This window comes from Glandiceps talaboti, chromosome 21 (assembly GCF_964340395.1).
Source record: "Glandiceps talaboti chromosome 21, keGlaTala1.1, whole genome shotgun sequence".
Classification (NCBI taxonomy): Eukaryota; Metazoa; Hemichordata; class Enteropneusta; family Spengelidae; genus Glandiceps; species Glandiceps talaboti.
This window is the reverse complement of record NC_135569.1, coordinates 2,784,748-2,801,530: the sequence shown is the minus strand read 5'-3', so window position 1 is coordinate 2,801,530 and position 16,783 is coordinate 2,784,748. Positions and strand designations below refer to the sequence as shown.

General features: G+C 35.5%; 2 protein-coding genes and 1 non-coding gene across 3 annotated transcripts; all 3 read right to left on the bottom strand.

The window, feature by feature from the left end:
- Positions 1–556: 556 nt before the first annotated feature.
- On the bottom strand, positions 557–8,368 carry LOC144451184 (prohibitin-2-like). The gene is made up of 7 exons (XM_078141983.1): positions 8,041–8,368; positions 6,658–6,819; positions 4,411–4,595; positions 3,702–3,792; positions 2,650–2,792; positions 1,446–1,523; positions 557–685 (listed from the first exon to the last, which is right to left on the bottom strand). The coding sequence occupies exons 1-7, from the start codon at positions 8,165–8,167 to the stop codon at positions 566–568; spliced, it is 906 nt and encodes a 301-aa protein (XP_077998109.1). The 5' UTR covers positions 8,168–8,368; the 3' UTR covers positions 557–565.
- Positions 1,597–1,903, bottom strand: LOC144451882 (small nucleolar RNA U85). The gene has a single exon (XR_013482313.1). It is a non-coding gene; the product is annotated as a small nucleolar RNA U85 (small nucleolar RNA).
- A 1,009-nt stretch (positions 8,369–9,377) lies between the features above and the next one.
- On the bottom strand, positions 9,378–16,145 carry LOC144451572 (beta-lactamase domain-containing protein 2-like). The gene is made up of 6 exons (XM_078142453.1): positions 15,992–16,145; positions 14,240–14,531; positions 13,687–13,912; positions 12,263–12,447; positions 10,994–11,257; positions 9,378–10,162 (listed from the first exon to the last, which is right to left on the bottom strand). Exons 1-6 carry the CDS (start codon positions 16,132–16,134, stop codon positions 9,974–9,976), a joined length of 1,299 nt encoding a protein of 432 aa, XP_077998579.1. The 5' UTR covers positions 16,135–16,145; the 3' UTR covers positions 9,378–9,973.
- Between the last annotated feature and the right edge of the window lie 638 nt (positions 16,146–16,783).

The following is a 16,783-nucleotide window of genomic DNA, read 5'->3' as shown; positions in this document are numbered from 1 at the left end:
GCCACTCATTAGTACAATTCCTAGCTGCAAGCATATCACGAACTAAGTTTGGATCCTTGTAGCCCACACTTGCACAATCATAGCTAATGTAGGAGGCACTGTAGATACACAGTCACCATCTGCAGTGCCACCCTAACATCCTGTGTAGGCCATGCAGCGAGGAAATACATTCATGTTATCTGTACTTGGTGCTACCCTTCTGAAACACACACACACACACCTTCTGCATATCACAGATTTGTGCCCGACCTAAACTATGAAGAGCTGCCCAAGAAAGAAACACTGACACAAACATTAAATAAAACTAGTATATTTTATTGCAATATACTGAAAACAATACAGGGCAAGTTGTTCCAAAATGATACGATTTCAAACACAAAAACTGAAAATCTAGTCACCATTTTGATCCCATTTTTTCTGTTCATTTATCTACATTACCAAGCCACTAGGACTGCTTCCCTTACAAACACATTATTTAAACACATGTTTAGAGTGTTGGTAGTTCTGGATTAAGGGTCTGTCATACACACTTGAGACAAGAATTTGTTATTTAACAAACAAACAATCATTTCTTTTTAGTTTGTGGAACTTGTAGCTTATTGGCTGCGTCATCAAATTCCTTCTCTGTAATATTCAACATCAAATTACCAGCACTAAGATACACTCTATTTTGAGATCCAGCAACCTGCAAGATAAACAACAACGATATTAAACATCAATAACAATAAAATTAATATGCGACATTAAGATGTGTCTAAATTACAGGATTTACCTTCATACTGCACCAAAAATTACAATTAGCTCACCAAACCTTTCGCCAGGTATCCACCATGGCTTCGTCAGTGTTTTCTGAAGTCATGACTTATGTGTGACTTCAGACAACTGTCCCAAATTCTCAGAAGTTGGTAAAACACTGACGGAGCCATGGTGGATACACGGTGAAAGTTTTGGTGAGCTAATTGTACATTTCAGTGCAATATGAAGTTAAATCCGTTATTTTAGAGTGAACTTTTTCATCATGTATATATGTACCCACAAATTATTCAATACTGTTGAAGGTGTGCGATATTATGACTAAGCAGGGGTGAACAAATCCACTGGCCCTGGGTCTCGGATTACCGATTTTTTGGGGCGGACCACACAAATTTTACCTTGTCTGGTCCATTGGACCAGTACATTACTGTTAGTAACTATGTTAAAAAGTTGTCTGACTATACAGATTCATAGGCAAGATTTAATGTTTCACATTAGTGGGACCTGGGACCACTAATTCTTTCAGCAGGACCACTGGGTTTTTTAAGGCACTGGTCCGGGGACCACCAGTTTACAAAATGATTTGTTCACCCCTGGACTATGTATGTCGTTGCATCTAACAAAAGCAGTTTCAAAAAATGTACCAGTTGCAACTCAGACATAAAATAATTCATTAAAAGTTTTATACTTACAGTTCTTGCAATGTTCTGTGCGGCTTTAACTTTCCTAAGTTTTAGATAACCTGGATTCTGACCAATGGCTTCACCAATGTGCACAAGGTTATTAAGGGAAATATGTTCAAATATTTAAAATACTTCTGAAATTCAGTTGTCATGGATACAGGGTCATCAGATTACTAAAGATAGATGCCCACTTCTGTCAAGTCAGTTGCCATAGTGATACCACTTTGGTTGCCATAGTGATACCATCCCCACTGATGTTCTGCCACCTGATTACAGAATTACTGTATCTATCGTAATCTGCCCTGCAGGTAATGGCTAAGTATTTCTGTATGTCTGCCCTTACAGTAACTATGCAAGTATCTAACACATAGTCACCAAGATTACAGACACTGGCTGCCTTCATTACTCTGGTTTTTACATTGAAAGTGATTGACAGTGTAGCAACGTTGCAATTCTCATCATATGACCCATGATGCATCAGCATGATCTATGAATAAATTAATCAGACATTATTCTGAATGAATGTCCACAATATACTAGATCAAATTAGCTATAGACAGAAAGATCAGTTGTGACGTCCATGATAATAATAAGCAACAAATTAAAGGGGAATGTGACTACAGGAAACAAAGGGTTTCTTCATAAACTTTGCTAGCCTGTTTACATCAGAATCTGTGACTTTGCTTAAATATCTCACTAACTGATTGTATTGCTATTAAAAGCAACCAATTAATTTAGTCAAGCCCACACTTGCAGTTATCAGCTGTTTGTAGATATTTACATTGTTATCACAGTTAGTGAGACAGAAAAGTCAAATCACAGATCGCGATATAAACACACTAAAACCTTGTGTTCTGGCGTAATTTCATTATTTTACATCACACATATTTGGTGCGATTTCATGATAAGCACTTCACAGGTATGAATATTCATTGTTCAACCATTGCATATACATTACTCGTGACTCCCATGATGCAATAGCCCATAGCAAAGATGAAAGGCATGAGATCAACTTTAGGTTTCTCTGAAATTACATGTAATGCAGGTGAGTTAAAATCATGATAAGACTCCCCAGAATCCTAAGATTATGACAGACCTTCTTGGAATGGCATTACCTTCAATGGAATGTACACAACAACCAATCTTTCAGTCTGTGCCAGCTACAGAAACTATTTCAACAGACATATATTTATCGTGGCAATTTAAAGGATATCATTTTTGCTGCAGTAGCTTCTCCTTCAGCTTGCACTACTTTTCGATTCCTTTCCTGTTTAGCTTGTTCCACTATGAATTGTGCCCTCTGTGCTTCTTGCTGTGCAACCTGTTTGGCCTCTACAGCTGCTGCATACTCCTTGCCTGTACACAGAAATAACACATTTAAATATGTCCATATAAGGTATAAAACAGACACATTTGAATATGTCCATATAAGGTATAAAACAGACACATTTGACTGTCCATATAAGGTATATAACAGACACATTTAAATATGTCCATATAAGGTATAAAACAGACACATTTGAATATGTCCATATAACGTATAAAACAGACACATTTGAATATGTCCATATAAGGTATAAAACAGTCAATAATTAGACAGTACCATATACGCATGGTGTCAATATCAGGGTGTTGTAGTCATTACATGTAACCCATCCAGTTGCTAACATTAACTGGTGAAGTGTTATGCCATCCCAGCATTACACTATGTTGGCCTGGTGTTAACACAAGACTGGTGCAAACACTAACCCTTTCAGGTGCCAACACGATGTTTCACACAAAATGGTGGAGTGTAGTTAGCACTGACCTAGCCTGGTGTTGACATCGGACTGGTGCAAGAATTAACCCTTAAAGTTGCAAACATTAACAGGTTATGCCATCCATACATTAGCAATGAGCTATGATAGTGTTAAACATTAAGGTGGTGTACGTGACTAAACCTTGGTAGATCTGAATGAATGAATGAAATTTATTTCACCAGATAACAAAAATAAGCTACACTTTCAAAAGAAATAGACAATTGTTATCTGATGTTGACCATGGAAATAGTTCAGTGGAACTAGTCTTGTCCATGGCCCGTACATTTTTCTACATTTCAAATCGATAATGGGATGCATGTTACAGGGATGGCAGCAATAACCATTCACCAATTTACCCAGCTATATAGCTAGACATACAGTGAATTTAGTTGGTAATCAAGACACTTATGTCACTTTGAAAACAGTTTTGTAGAAGTTTGCATATATAATACCACAATATACTTACCAAAACTGAGTTCTGTAATAGCAACATCATCTAAAATAATGTTGAAGTCCTTTGCTCTGTCTACCAGTTGTTGCCTTACTAACAAACTGACCTGTGGTAGTAGAATTACAAAACACAGACATAGTCAAGTACAAAGGTATGTTGTCATGGTAACAGACTGACCTGAAGTAGAATTAAAAAGCATAGTCGAGTATAAAGGTACCCATTTAAAATTTTTCATTTCTTGCTTGTGATGTCATTATCATTGAAGTTATCTGATTCATCATATATGACATAATTTCTTTTATTTTTAGGTTAGATTTAAGAAATGGTCACGTCAGGTCATGTATGAGAAGCATGGAAATAAATTGAGCTGCCCTGTTGTTGTATAATTGACCGCTTGACCTCATAAAGTATAGAGCAATGCTAGTTACAGTAGTGTACCTGAAACTTTGAGAGTTGAGTTTTGGTGAGGCCATCTTGTTTAGTAACTGTAGAAATACAAATTTGGGAACAAAACACTTTTGCCAGTAATCATAAAGAACTTGTGTTTCAGTTGTACAGTGTTAAAATTTACCCCATAGAGGGCACTTCTCATTTGAAAGGTCCCTCCCTCTATGCATATAAAACTAAATGTAGATATTTAGCAGTTGTTTGTGTTGCCTAACTTTCTGCCATATGAGGGCATTGTTATCAACAAAGTTTATTTAAAACAGTATGATCAACTTACCGCTGAACGTTGAGTAATAAGTTGGGATGCATTAAACTTTGCTACAACACTTTTCAAGACTTCATTCATAATTGAGGGAAGGACTCTGTCATCATAGTCAACACCAAGAATTCGATACATCTCTGGTAGCATTAATGCATTTGGGCGGTGAAGAACTCGGATACCAATATGAACTACTTGCAAATCTACAAATATATTATCGATGAATGATTATAAAGATTATCTCAATGATTTGATGTTTGAGGAATCATAAACTTTTATATAAATTCTCAAAGTTTCTTTATAAAATTCTCAATTTTCAATATTTCAATATTTCTATCAGTAATTCCTTGCACCGATGCGTACACATACTAGTGGTATTTGCACTGCAGTACATTGTACCGATGTGTACACATACTAGCGGTATTTGCACTGCAGTGCATTGCACCAATGCGTACACATACTAGTGGTATTTGCACTGCAGTGCATTGCACCGATGCATACACATACTAGTGGTATTTGCACTGCAGTGCATTGTACTGACGTGTACACATACTAGTGGTATTTGCACTGCAGTACATTGCACCGATGCATACACATACTAGTGGTATTTACACTGCAGTACATTGCACCGATGTGTACACATACTAGTGGTATTTGCACTGCAGTACATTGCACCGATGCATACACATATTATTAGTGGTATTTGTACTGCAGTGCATTGTACTGACGTGTACACATACTAGTGGTATTTGCACTGCAGTACATTGCACCGATGCGTACACATACTAGTGGTATTTGCACTGCAGTACATTGCACCGATGTGTACACATACTAGTGGTATTTACACTGCAGTACATTGCACCGATGTGTACACATACTAGTGGTATTTGCACTGCAGTACATTGCACCACTGCAAACAAATACATAGGATGGAACCCATCAGTATGTAAGAAATTATGGGATGGAACCCATCAGTATGTAAGAAATTATGGGATGGAACCCATCAGTGTGTAAGAAATGATGGGATGGAACCCATCAGTATGTAAGAAATTATGGGATGGAACCCATCAGTGTGTAAGAAATGATGGGATGGAACCCATCAGTAAGAAATTGTGGGATGGAACCCATCAGTAAGAAATTATGGGATGGAACCCATCAGTATGTAAGAAATTATGGGATGGAACCCATCAGTATGTAAGAAATTATGGGATGGAACCCATCAGTGTGTAAGAAATGATGGGATGGAACCCATCAGTAAGAAATTGTGGGATGGAACCCATCAGTATGTAAGAAATTATGGGATGCAACCCATCAGTATGTAAGAAATTATGGGATGGAACCCATCAGTATGTAAGAAATTATGGGATGGAACCCATCAGTATGTAAGAAATTATGGGATGGAACCCATCAGTGTGTAAGAAATGATGGGATGGAACCCATCAGTAAGAAATTGTGGGATGGAACCCATCAGTATGTAAGAAATTATGGGATGCAACCCATCAGTATGTAAGAAATTATGGGATGGAACCCATCAGTATGTAAGAAATTATGGGATGGAACCCATCAGTGTGTAAGAAATGATGGGATGGAACCCATCAGTAAGAAATTGTGGGATGGAACCCATCAGTAAGAAATTATGGGATGGAACCCATCAGTATGTAAGAAATTATGGGATGGAACCCATCAGTATGTAAGAAATTATGGGATGGAACCCATCAGTGTGTAAGAAATGATGGGATGGAACCCATCAGTAAGAAATTGTGGGATGGAACCCATCAGTATGTAAGAAATTATGGGATGCAACCCATCAGTATGTAAGAAATTATGGGATGGAACCCATCAGTATGTAAGAAATTATGGGATGGAACCCATCAGTGTGTAAGAAATGATGGGATGGAACCCATCAGTATAAGAAATTATGAGATGCAACCCATCACTATGTAAGAAATTATGGGATGCAACCCATCACTTCACTATGTAAGAAATTATGGGATGCAACCCATCAGTATGTAAGAAATTATGGGATGGAACCCATCAGTATGTAAGAAATTATGGGATGGAACCCATCAGTATGTAAGAAATTATGGGATGGAACCCATCAGTATGTAAGAAATTATGGGATGGAACCCATCAGTATAAGAAATTATGGGATGGAACTCATGGTTTACACACAAAATTCAATAAAGATATTTTTATGCGATAAAAATAGATAAGCTTTCAGAAGTTTCAACAATGTTAGAATATTTAATTTTGTATGTCAGTTACCTTTGCTTCCGGTTGGTGATGTAATCTTCTTTGGTCTAGCTCTGATGTCATATATTATGGGATATTGAAACCATGGAATCCTTAAATGTAACCCTTCAGCAAGAATGTCTTTTTGTAAACCACCAACACGATTGAATAAAATAGCTCTGTGACCACCTTCAACTGAAGAGAGAAACACACAATAATATCTATGAATCTTAAAATATATCAACAGCTATACTCCTCTATGTATTCTAGCCTCTCACTTGTATGGTGGTTCTCCGTTCATAACTCAATCACCACAACACAGCCATGCAAACATCTGTATCTCATTCTGTCTTATTGTTTAGCAATGAACAAGACAAAATTTGATTAAGTCACATATCCAAACTTAGTTGGATATTTATCATTTACTGATGAGTGTCTTTGGTAATGTTATCAAAGAAAATGCTTAAAGCCATGATTAGCTGGCCTATAAAATGAGAGATCCTGCCATTCAAAACAATAGACATTTCTATAACTGGTACTAGAAACCCAGCCAAGCACATTGGCTACATGCATCCATATTTAAACATTCAAACCTCAACTGTAAGTTTATTTTAACAATAATTTGGTTGAAAATATATGCTTTTATTGTTCCATTTGCAAACAGTGGAAAAAAACATACAAGTGTTCAAAGGTAGATTTTACAAATGGCCTGTCTCAAGTCTCAACATTGGCTTCTGTACTCAGGCAAACGCCAATTACCCAACTCCGGGTATTACTGGTACCACAGGCACTTGAATCAATGTGTATGATTTTTTTTATAGCAAATTATAGCAAATAATTATTTACTACACATTATTTTTTTTACTTAACTCATACAGATTGATTCAAGTGCCTGTGATTGGTACCTAGATTCATCATGGCCATTTATTTTAGTTCATACACACAGTGATAAATGTTAATTATCGCAGAACCCCCCCCCCCCCCCCAATTTGTTTAAATTCCGGATTTTGTCAGTAATAGTCACGTGGCATTCCAAATAATCGTTTGTGCACGAGAAAAAAGTTCCGAGGCGCGATTTGGGTACTGTAATATCTACCTGATTATCTAAGCCGTAAAGTTGTATCATCATGATCGATTGTGATGTAACAGTGACCCGTAACTGCATCAGCAATGCACACGGTTTGATATCATGCAGACGCGTACACGCTTTATATAGTTTAAAATGTCCATCAACTTACTTCTTAAAATTCACACCCATTCGTCACATTAAGTGATTTGCACATTTAAAACAAAATTACTCAGACACTTATATTTAAAACGTATATGGTTATTAGCGACGCCCAAAATACACGACGTGATTGGAGTTCATTTTCTAACACGTGAGGCAGCCATGTTGGTTCGATATATCTTACGTACCTGTGTACATTGCTTCGGAAATTCCATAGGCTGTGATACCACCTGCAATCAACAGTTTAACTCCAAGTCCCAAACCCGCTGGTCCCTTCCCCATCCTACCAAGTATATCCCCCAGTTTTTGAGCCATTTTGTCGCTTCTTTTCTTGGTTGCACACGACGAACTTAGTCTGACCTCAAACTACACATGGTTTTGTCAGGGCGCATGAGCAGATACGAGATACTGCTGGGGAAATCTCGTTATTTCTCGTGAGGTTGATGCGGCGCTCCGTGATTTCGAAACACCCCGTGACTGGCCATATGACCTTCACCATAGATGCTAGTGTAGTATGCATTACTATAGTGTAGTAGTATATGCATGAAAAACACAATATACTTACACTCCCGCGATAAAGAGCGAAATTTAGCAATGCCACTATTATTCTGGTCTCCTTTTACCTACCTCAAAACATGTATTATTTATTTTGTCTACAAATGTAAAATATAATAAGTAGGTAATAAAGAAGATATATATATATAATATACACTTAGTGTAAAAATTCAGTCTGTTTCCATGCATAAATTTAACTTCATTTTGCACTAAGAAATGAAAAAAAAAAAGAGTTGTATTAGATCCAGGGCTCACATGGTGTTTATACTTAACTTTGAGAATTAAGTTAACAACACTTAGTTCATTCCATATCTTTGCATGAAACTTAATTGTCTTTCATTCCTGCTTAGCAAAAGCAAGCAAACGCACTGGGATTTTTTCACAGGTACACAAATGTGGCTCACTGTGATGGGAGATGTTAAAAAATTCAGAAAATTCAGGATAACTGTCTGAAGTCCGGAAACCCAGCACTGCATATCACATGAGAAGTAAATTTTAATCAACTTATCAACATCTCAGTAGTAAATACAGAAGCTGTTACTATTGAAAGCGTGAAAGTTTTTTTTCAAAGTTTGGTTAGAAGTGCGAAAATGAAGCATTGATGCCAGACCTCTCCCCCCCCCCTCCTAAATGAATGATGTTCGCTTATTAAATGTGTGATATTTGTGCGATCATCCCTCAGAAAGAAATTAACAAGAGCTTTATATAGCTAGCTTTCCATATCAACATCATTGAATACAAAAATTAACAAATCTCATTATGAATAGCTAGTACAACATGGAAATTCACACTGAAGGAATTTACAGAGTAGGGTAAAAGCAATGATACCATGTTGCTCCTGACAACACATGCAGGTGCAGTGTAAATGAGAGATGGGAATGCAGTTGTATATAAATACACATTATCATACAGAATTGATACGTTGTTTTATTTATCATTTATAGCTTATTATTACATATTTGGATCATTATTTAACTAATTTACATATTTTCATTTTCAGGAGAATTTTCTATTTATAAAATACTCAATATACACAAATACATATTTTCCAAGAAATTATCATATATAACAAACTTTCTTCTTACATCTCAGTAAATTATTCTTAGTACCTGCAATAGCCTTTTCCGAGAGCCTTTTATCTTCCAGGAATTTCCCTCGGAATTCCTTCAGCTAATTCACTGGTTGACATTTTCATATCGGTGAGTAATATGTATTTTGGTCGTCAATGGGGTCTCATAAAAATTTGAATGTTCTAAAACAGGGTATTGGTTTTTGGTCGAAATGGGTCTAAAATGGTGTCTCGGGTTGACAGCATTCGCCACACATCCCTATCAGAACTGGCCAGTGGTACCCATCCCACCCCCAACCCCCATCCCCGGGGCTAAAACATGAGTTGGTGACACTAGGTCACTAGGCTAGTTATATGGGTTTATACTTCAAAATGTACAACATAAATCATCAATCAGTCTATGTATACAAACATGTCCTAAAATATCCCTGTTATAGCTATTGCAGATTTAATCAAATAAAGCTATGAAAATTTCTGAACTCGACTTTGAGAAATGACTACTCCTTTTCAATCTTCTTGACACTATCATACAAAGCCTTGATGAGTCCTTGGTATCTTGGTGCATCTCCCATACCCTTAACTGACAACAAGGTGGCTTGGTAACCAAACGCTAGATTGTTGTCGTAATCAAAAAATCCTGCCTGTCCACCAAGTCCATAGTGACCAACCACTCTGTCCATATTTAGCTGTAAATGAGGAAATATAGTATATTATACCATGCACGAGTCAAGTTGATCAAAAAATATGGAATATATACTCTGGTCATTCTACATCACGACAATCAATGAATAATTAAAGCAAATATATGTAAATTATGGCAAATGAATATGTAAACAAGGTAACAATAGCACTGAGGCAAATGAAAATTGCAAGCACATTTACAAAATATGTAAATCATCAAATTAATATGCAAACACGAAAATGCACTGACAAAATATGCAAATTATCAAATTAATATGCAAACAAGAAAATGCATTGACAAAATATGCAAATTATCAAATTAATATGCAAACAAGAAAAGTCATGGCACTGAAACTCATGTGAAAGTGCTTAGACCTTTTTCAAATTGTCCATTTCCTATCCTATAAGGACCTCAAATAGTCTGACACACAGCAACATGACAAAATTATTGACCATTATCAGATTTGTAACATTTTAGTCCAGATATAGGCTTGAAGGGCACAGTTTCTGGGATAATTCTTTGGTCAGCCAAAACCTCTTTGTTAATTTTAAATGTGGAGTAAGAAACATTGCACAGCTATGTATTTCAAATTCAACAGTTCACCGCGGTAAGTGAACCTGCACGATCACAGAAACAAGTGTGATTTTACCCCTTTCATATATAGAAGGCTAAATACGTCAATATTAACGATACTATCAACATTTGATTGTGTTCTGATTGAAATATTGTGAGACATAACTTGGGAAACAAATGCCTGTGGTGTGTACATCATTCTTGGAATACTTTTTCACTGCATAATTATACATGATGAAGATGTTTTGTAAAAAAAACTCACCCCCTCTGGAGCATTGAAATGGTAATGAAAACCTGTGCACCGCCCAAGATTTCCAAACTCCAGCTTTATAACCTTATCAGGACCTTTGCTTTTATCACACTTTGGTAAAGTTTCTACCATTTTCTTAGACAACAACTTTTCCCCTTCCAATGTTCCACCATTTGCCAGTATACTGTACAGTTTAGCCAAACCTCTGGCTGTACCTATACCATTGGATGCAGGACTTTCCAATGCTCTAACAGCATAAGTGTTTATACGCTCAAACTGAAATAAATTTACAAATATAATTAGGGAAGAATGTACCTTGGGAAACAATGTCCTTGAAAATCAAGTTCTAAAAGTCTGTCCAAACTTCACCCAGAGGCTTGTTAGTCACTTCATCTAGTAATCCTACATTCACTTTCTGATCTACTAATCCCACATTCACTTTCTGATCTACTAATCCTGCATTCACTTTCTGATCTACTAATCCTGCATTCACTTTCTGATCTACTAATTAAGAAGTGGTTTATTTACCAAAAATTATAAATGATTACAAAATAATGGTAACAAAAAACAAAAGAGAGAAGGGTAAATGGGGAGTCAAGAAATAGCTTACAGCTAGTCTAGCCTGACCCCAACATTGTACATTGTGAATGATAACAATAAGAGGGTTCAGCCATCAAGGGGACTGAAATACATACATAACTGGGAGAGAAAATAAATAAATTAATGTACAAACAAAAGTCTTATTTTTTTAAATACATGAACAGTCTATACAACAAAGACAAAGTGTATACCTTTCTAAGTTTACAATATAATCATTTGTACTGCTCTACTAGTACTAAATATTGTTTCAAAAATTTCCTAAAAAGATGTGGACAATTTTTCAAATATTAAGCCATTTGTCACTGACCTGCGCATTCCTGCAATAGCAGGAATCCGTGGTGAAAGGGCTAAGTCATGTCAGGCTGTGATTACATCACAGGTTTTCAAGAACAAAATAATATTAATCTGTAGAAAATAAGCTCTTAGAAGTCATGAATATTCAGCATGCATCTAATGAATATTCATGTTTGCTAAGACCCATGATGCAATAGTGTATCACTGAAAGAACAATACAGGTGAGAAAGACTTTCAATTTGATCTTTCTTGGCAACCAAGTGAAAATTATGTGTTGTGAAATCATGAAATGACTTTCCAGAACCCAAAGTTTATGAAAATACCTTTATTTCCTTGGGTGATGTTCCTCTTTAATTTTAATCTATCTAAATGTATCTTTGTACTTACTGGTCCCAGTTCACTACCACTTTTCAATACATTGGCAAGTAAACCATCTGGTTCAGTGAACATGTTAAAAATCATGGGACGTAAATATGGAATAAAAAACATTTGAAAAAACATGTAGGGATTATCCACCAATTTGGCAACTCGGTAATCTTCTTCTTTAGGTAAACCAATAAAAAAATCAATATCTGTAAAGAAATAAAGTTTTGCAGTTTAGAGAAATGTGTGTACTTTAATTAGCATGGGTTATATCATACATCAAGTAAAACTGATGCGAGATATTATATCATACACAAGCCATGTTCAACAAAAAATATGGAATATATACTCTGTGTTCTACATCACAACAATGTGCGTCTATGTCACACAAACATGTGTCTACATCACTGGTTCTGCTGTGTTCAAAATATGAGTCAAAACACTCAAAATTGCCATTATTATCCCCAGTTTTTCTTCGATATTACTGCCGCAGGAACAATTATGTTATCCTCCAATAGTTTTCTTCATTCAGCCGGAAAATACTTGTGACCTAAGGGGCCTTGTCACTACGAGTTGCTAGACCCTTTAATAGGTCACTTGTATTTTCCTTTACTGAAAAATATTAGGAATAACATCTAATTAGTCCTCAATATTTTCCTTTGTTTTCACAAGTGATCTTAGTTCCTGAGTATTTTCAAGTTGAATGGAGAAAAATATTGAGGAATAATATATATAATTATACTGCTCCAAGAATAATTTATAAAAAAAAGTTGAGAAAATTAATGTAAATTCTGAACGTTTTGACTGATATTTATTTCAAATACCTCAGAAGCAGTGTCATAGACATGGATTGTTCTGATGTAGAATGATCAGGGTATACAATCCATGTTTTCTGTGCAAAGACAATAACTTGGCTTGTGCATGGTATGATACACTTTACTGGTCCTAATAAATGAAGAAATTTATTGAATGGTTGCCTAACCACTTAGCAGTGCCTTAGTGCGCTAGTGTTAAAGCTGGAGGAAAACAAAGTACCATAGAAATATGCCAAAGTATCTGTGAAAACTTGTATTGTTTGGTACTACAAACTGACTATCACTCTTCTAGTTAATTTTTAAACCAACCCTGTCAGCACTGGGTGGCTTTAACTCTAGACTGCAGTTGTAGGAGAGACACAAGCTAAGCAGTCAGCCATCAACAACCTGCAGCTGGAATGATTTTTTTTATGATATTTGTTTTTTCTTTATCTTTAAAGTGGCACAAACTGAGTTTATAAGCTTTTCACTAAAGTGAAAATACTTACAAAAAACTTTGATTAACTATTCTACATGTAGTATAATGTTAATGTCAATGTATATTGTCTTCTATGATATTACAAATGTCTTTAATAAACTATTCTAGTTTATTGATTATGTGAATTACATATGTCTTCTATGTTTATTACTTACCAAATGGCTTAGCAATCTCTTCTTGGAGGAACTGTCCAATAGTTCTATGTTTGGGATCAGCACGTCTTAATACCTCTGTTAGGAGCCATCCATAATTGATAGCATGGTATCCGGTTGCTGTACCTGGCTCCCATTGTAGTTCAGATGCTGCAAGAACTTTACCCAACCAGTCCAAATCTTGTAACATAGCTATGGTTGGAGTCTCAGAGGGTACGGGTACACCTGCCTAAAAAGCATAAAGCGAAATACTTCTCATTGAAAAATCTGATCATGAAATATGGTGGTATTAATTTATATTAAAGGGATACAAGCTTTCTACTTGGTGGTTACTCCTGTATTAAAGTGTGGTTACTTTTGTATTAAAGGGGCATATACCTCATGTATCAAGGCTTATGAATACCAACCTTGTGTATCTATGGTTACAAATACATACCCTGTGTAGCTATGGTTACAAATATATTACTTCATGTATCTATGGTTACAAATACATACCTCATGTAGCTATGGTTACAAATAATTATTACTTTATATATCTATGTTTACAAATACATACCTCATGATTGACAAGTTGTTTCAAGGTAATATTTTCTTTTCCTTTCTGTGCAAAATCTGGCCAATAATACGCCACTTTTTGGTTATAGTCCAGTAAACCACGATCAACTGCTACTGCTATGCATATTGCTGCAACACCTTTGGTTGCAGAATAGACAACTGACATAGTATATTGTTGCCATGGATCCTCAGCTTCCACATTAGCATAACCACCCCATAAATCTACCACTTTCTTGCCTTTGTAATAAGCAGAGAATGCTGAACCTGCTTCCAAGCCTTGCTCATGGTTATTTCTGTTTAAAAGATAACGTATCAGGTTTTCTAAAATATTAATAAATCCTTGGCAAATTGATAAACAAATTGCTTGCATTGACAATGTTAGTTCATGCAGTTGTTTAGTTGTCATCAAGGCATTTTTGTAAAATTTGTATTTGCATGCTATTATGTATGTCTGCTGACTCCTATAAGGCAATTTGCGTGTCCATGGCAAAGTGAGGCTAATATGAGCAATGAATGAAAAATAGGTTCACATAGGTTTTCTCAGTAATTATGTGCATATACACAAGGGGTTTAAAATTTGATATAAATCTCAAGAATCCAAGGTTTAGAAAAATTTCTTTTCTGAGTGCCATTTCCCTTTAACTATGAATAGGAAATGAAGTATAGCACCTTGATGACAGTTTCTATACTTGTGGATATGTATCATATCTCAAAAGGTTGAATAAACAGTTATTTTTTAGAACATAATTTGTAAACATCCCTCACTGAACAAAATGCCATGACGAGTACATGTACATACTTAACTATATTAAGTACTGACAAGAAATTATCTTCAGTACAGGTAATTGTACTTTTAAAAAATGTCAATCAAACTTATTACAAATTTAAATTTTTACACTTTACATTACAATATTTATGGCAAAACAGCCTATATAGTGACAGAAAAGATTTACACAAATATAAAAAAGTTTGGTAAAAAATATTACATATCAAATAGTAATAGTATTCAAAAGAATTAGCAACTACTTTGATTTATACAAATTCATATTGTTCAATCTTCTTTTTGCAATTATCCTATAGTAAATTCTATCAAGATCTTGTTGACCTAAATTTCTCTATATGAATAAATATATAAAGAACTGTTAAAATCTGGCATAATCGAATTAAAAAAAGTTGTACATATATTTATGAATATATGTCTGACAATAAGTACACACCTGTACATCACCATCCACAGTCATTTTATACCCAAAAATGGTAGATATATTACATCTACATACATACATACATACATACATACTTACATACACACACACACACACACACATAACATACATGCATGCATGCATGCATGCATACATACATACATACATACACACACACACACACACACACACACAAACATGCATGCATGCATGCATGCATGCATACATGCATGCATACATACATACATACATACATACATACATACATACATACATACTACATACATACATACATACATACATACATACATACATACATACATACATTGCCCACAGTTCAAGTGCTGTACTGAAAAATGTCATTGGATTGATGTTAATTTAATTTATACACGTATTCATGAATATATGATATTCGATTACAACAATACACCTGCTACAACCTTTTCAAAGAAATGAGACACACTGTTTCACGTGTCTCATACATCTTGCGAAACAATGATAAATGTGCACTACTGCCACTAGTAAGTTGTAGTTGTACACATACATACCTGAACACGCGTGCAACTTCCTCAAACCCTGGTTCTACAGTACCATCTACATGCACTGGTAACTGTTTACGAAGTAAAACTGGTAGAAAAGTGACTACTATTGCAGTGATCGCAACTAAAGCAGCGCTTCGTAGAAAAGACATCCTAACTGTTCACTTGGTATATGTAGAGGGGAAAGGTTAAAGGTCACATGTGTTAATGGACCTTGAAAGGTCACACATGGGTAAACGTGAGTCATTATTGGTTGTTAGAACATCATTGGTCAATATGCAGACTCAGGAGTGACCTATAAGTACAATACAGGTCCTTTCAATGTGTCTGTGTATACATTGTCATTGTTACCTTGGTAACAGGACTTGCCAAAGTCAAATAATTGTAGAAAACCTTGTTTCTCAAGTGTTTGAAATCCTCTCTCTTATTCTGAGACAACACAATGGACCCAATGTGAACTTTACCATATAATACAATTAGCTTGCCATGTACATTATAAGGCCTAAAAAAATTGTTCCAACCTTATCAGGTTCATAAGGTTGGAACACATGGTTGGTAAACACATCAAAATATCAATAATACCGGAAACCCAGCACTCAGCATATCACACGAAAAGTAAATTTTAATCACCTTATCAACATCTCAGTAGTAAATGCAGAAGCTGTTACTATTGAAAATGTGAAAGTTTTTTTTTTCAAAATTTGGTTAGAAGTGTGAAAATGAAGCATTGATGCCAGACCTCTTCCCCCTCCCTCCTAAATGAAAGAAGTTCGCTTATTAAGCTTGTGTGACATTTGTGTG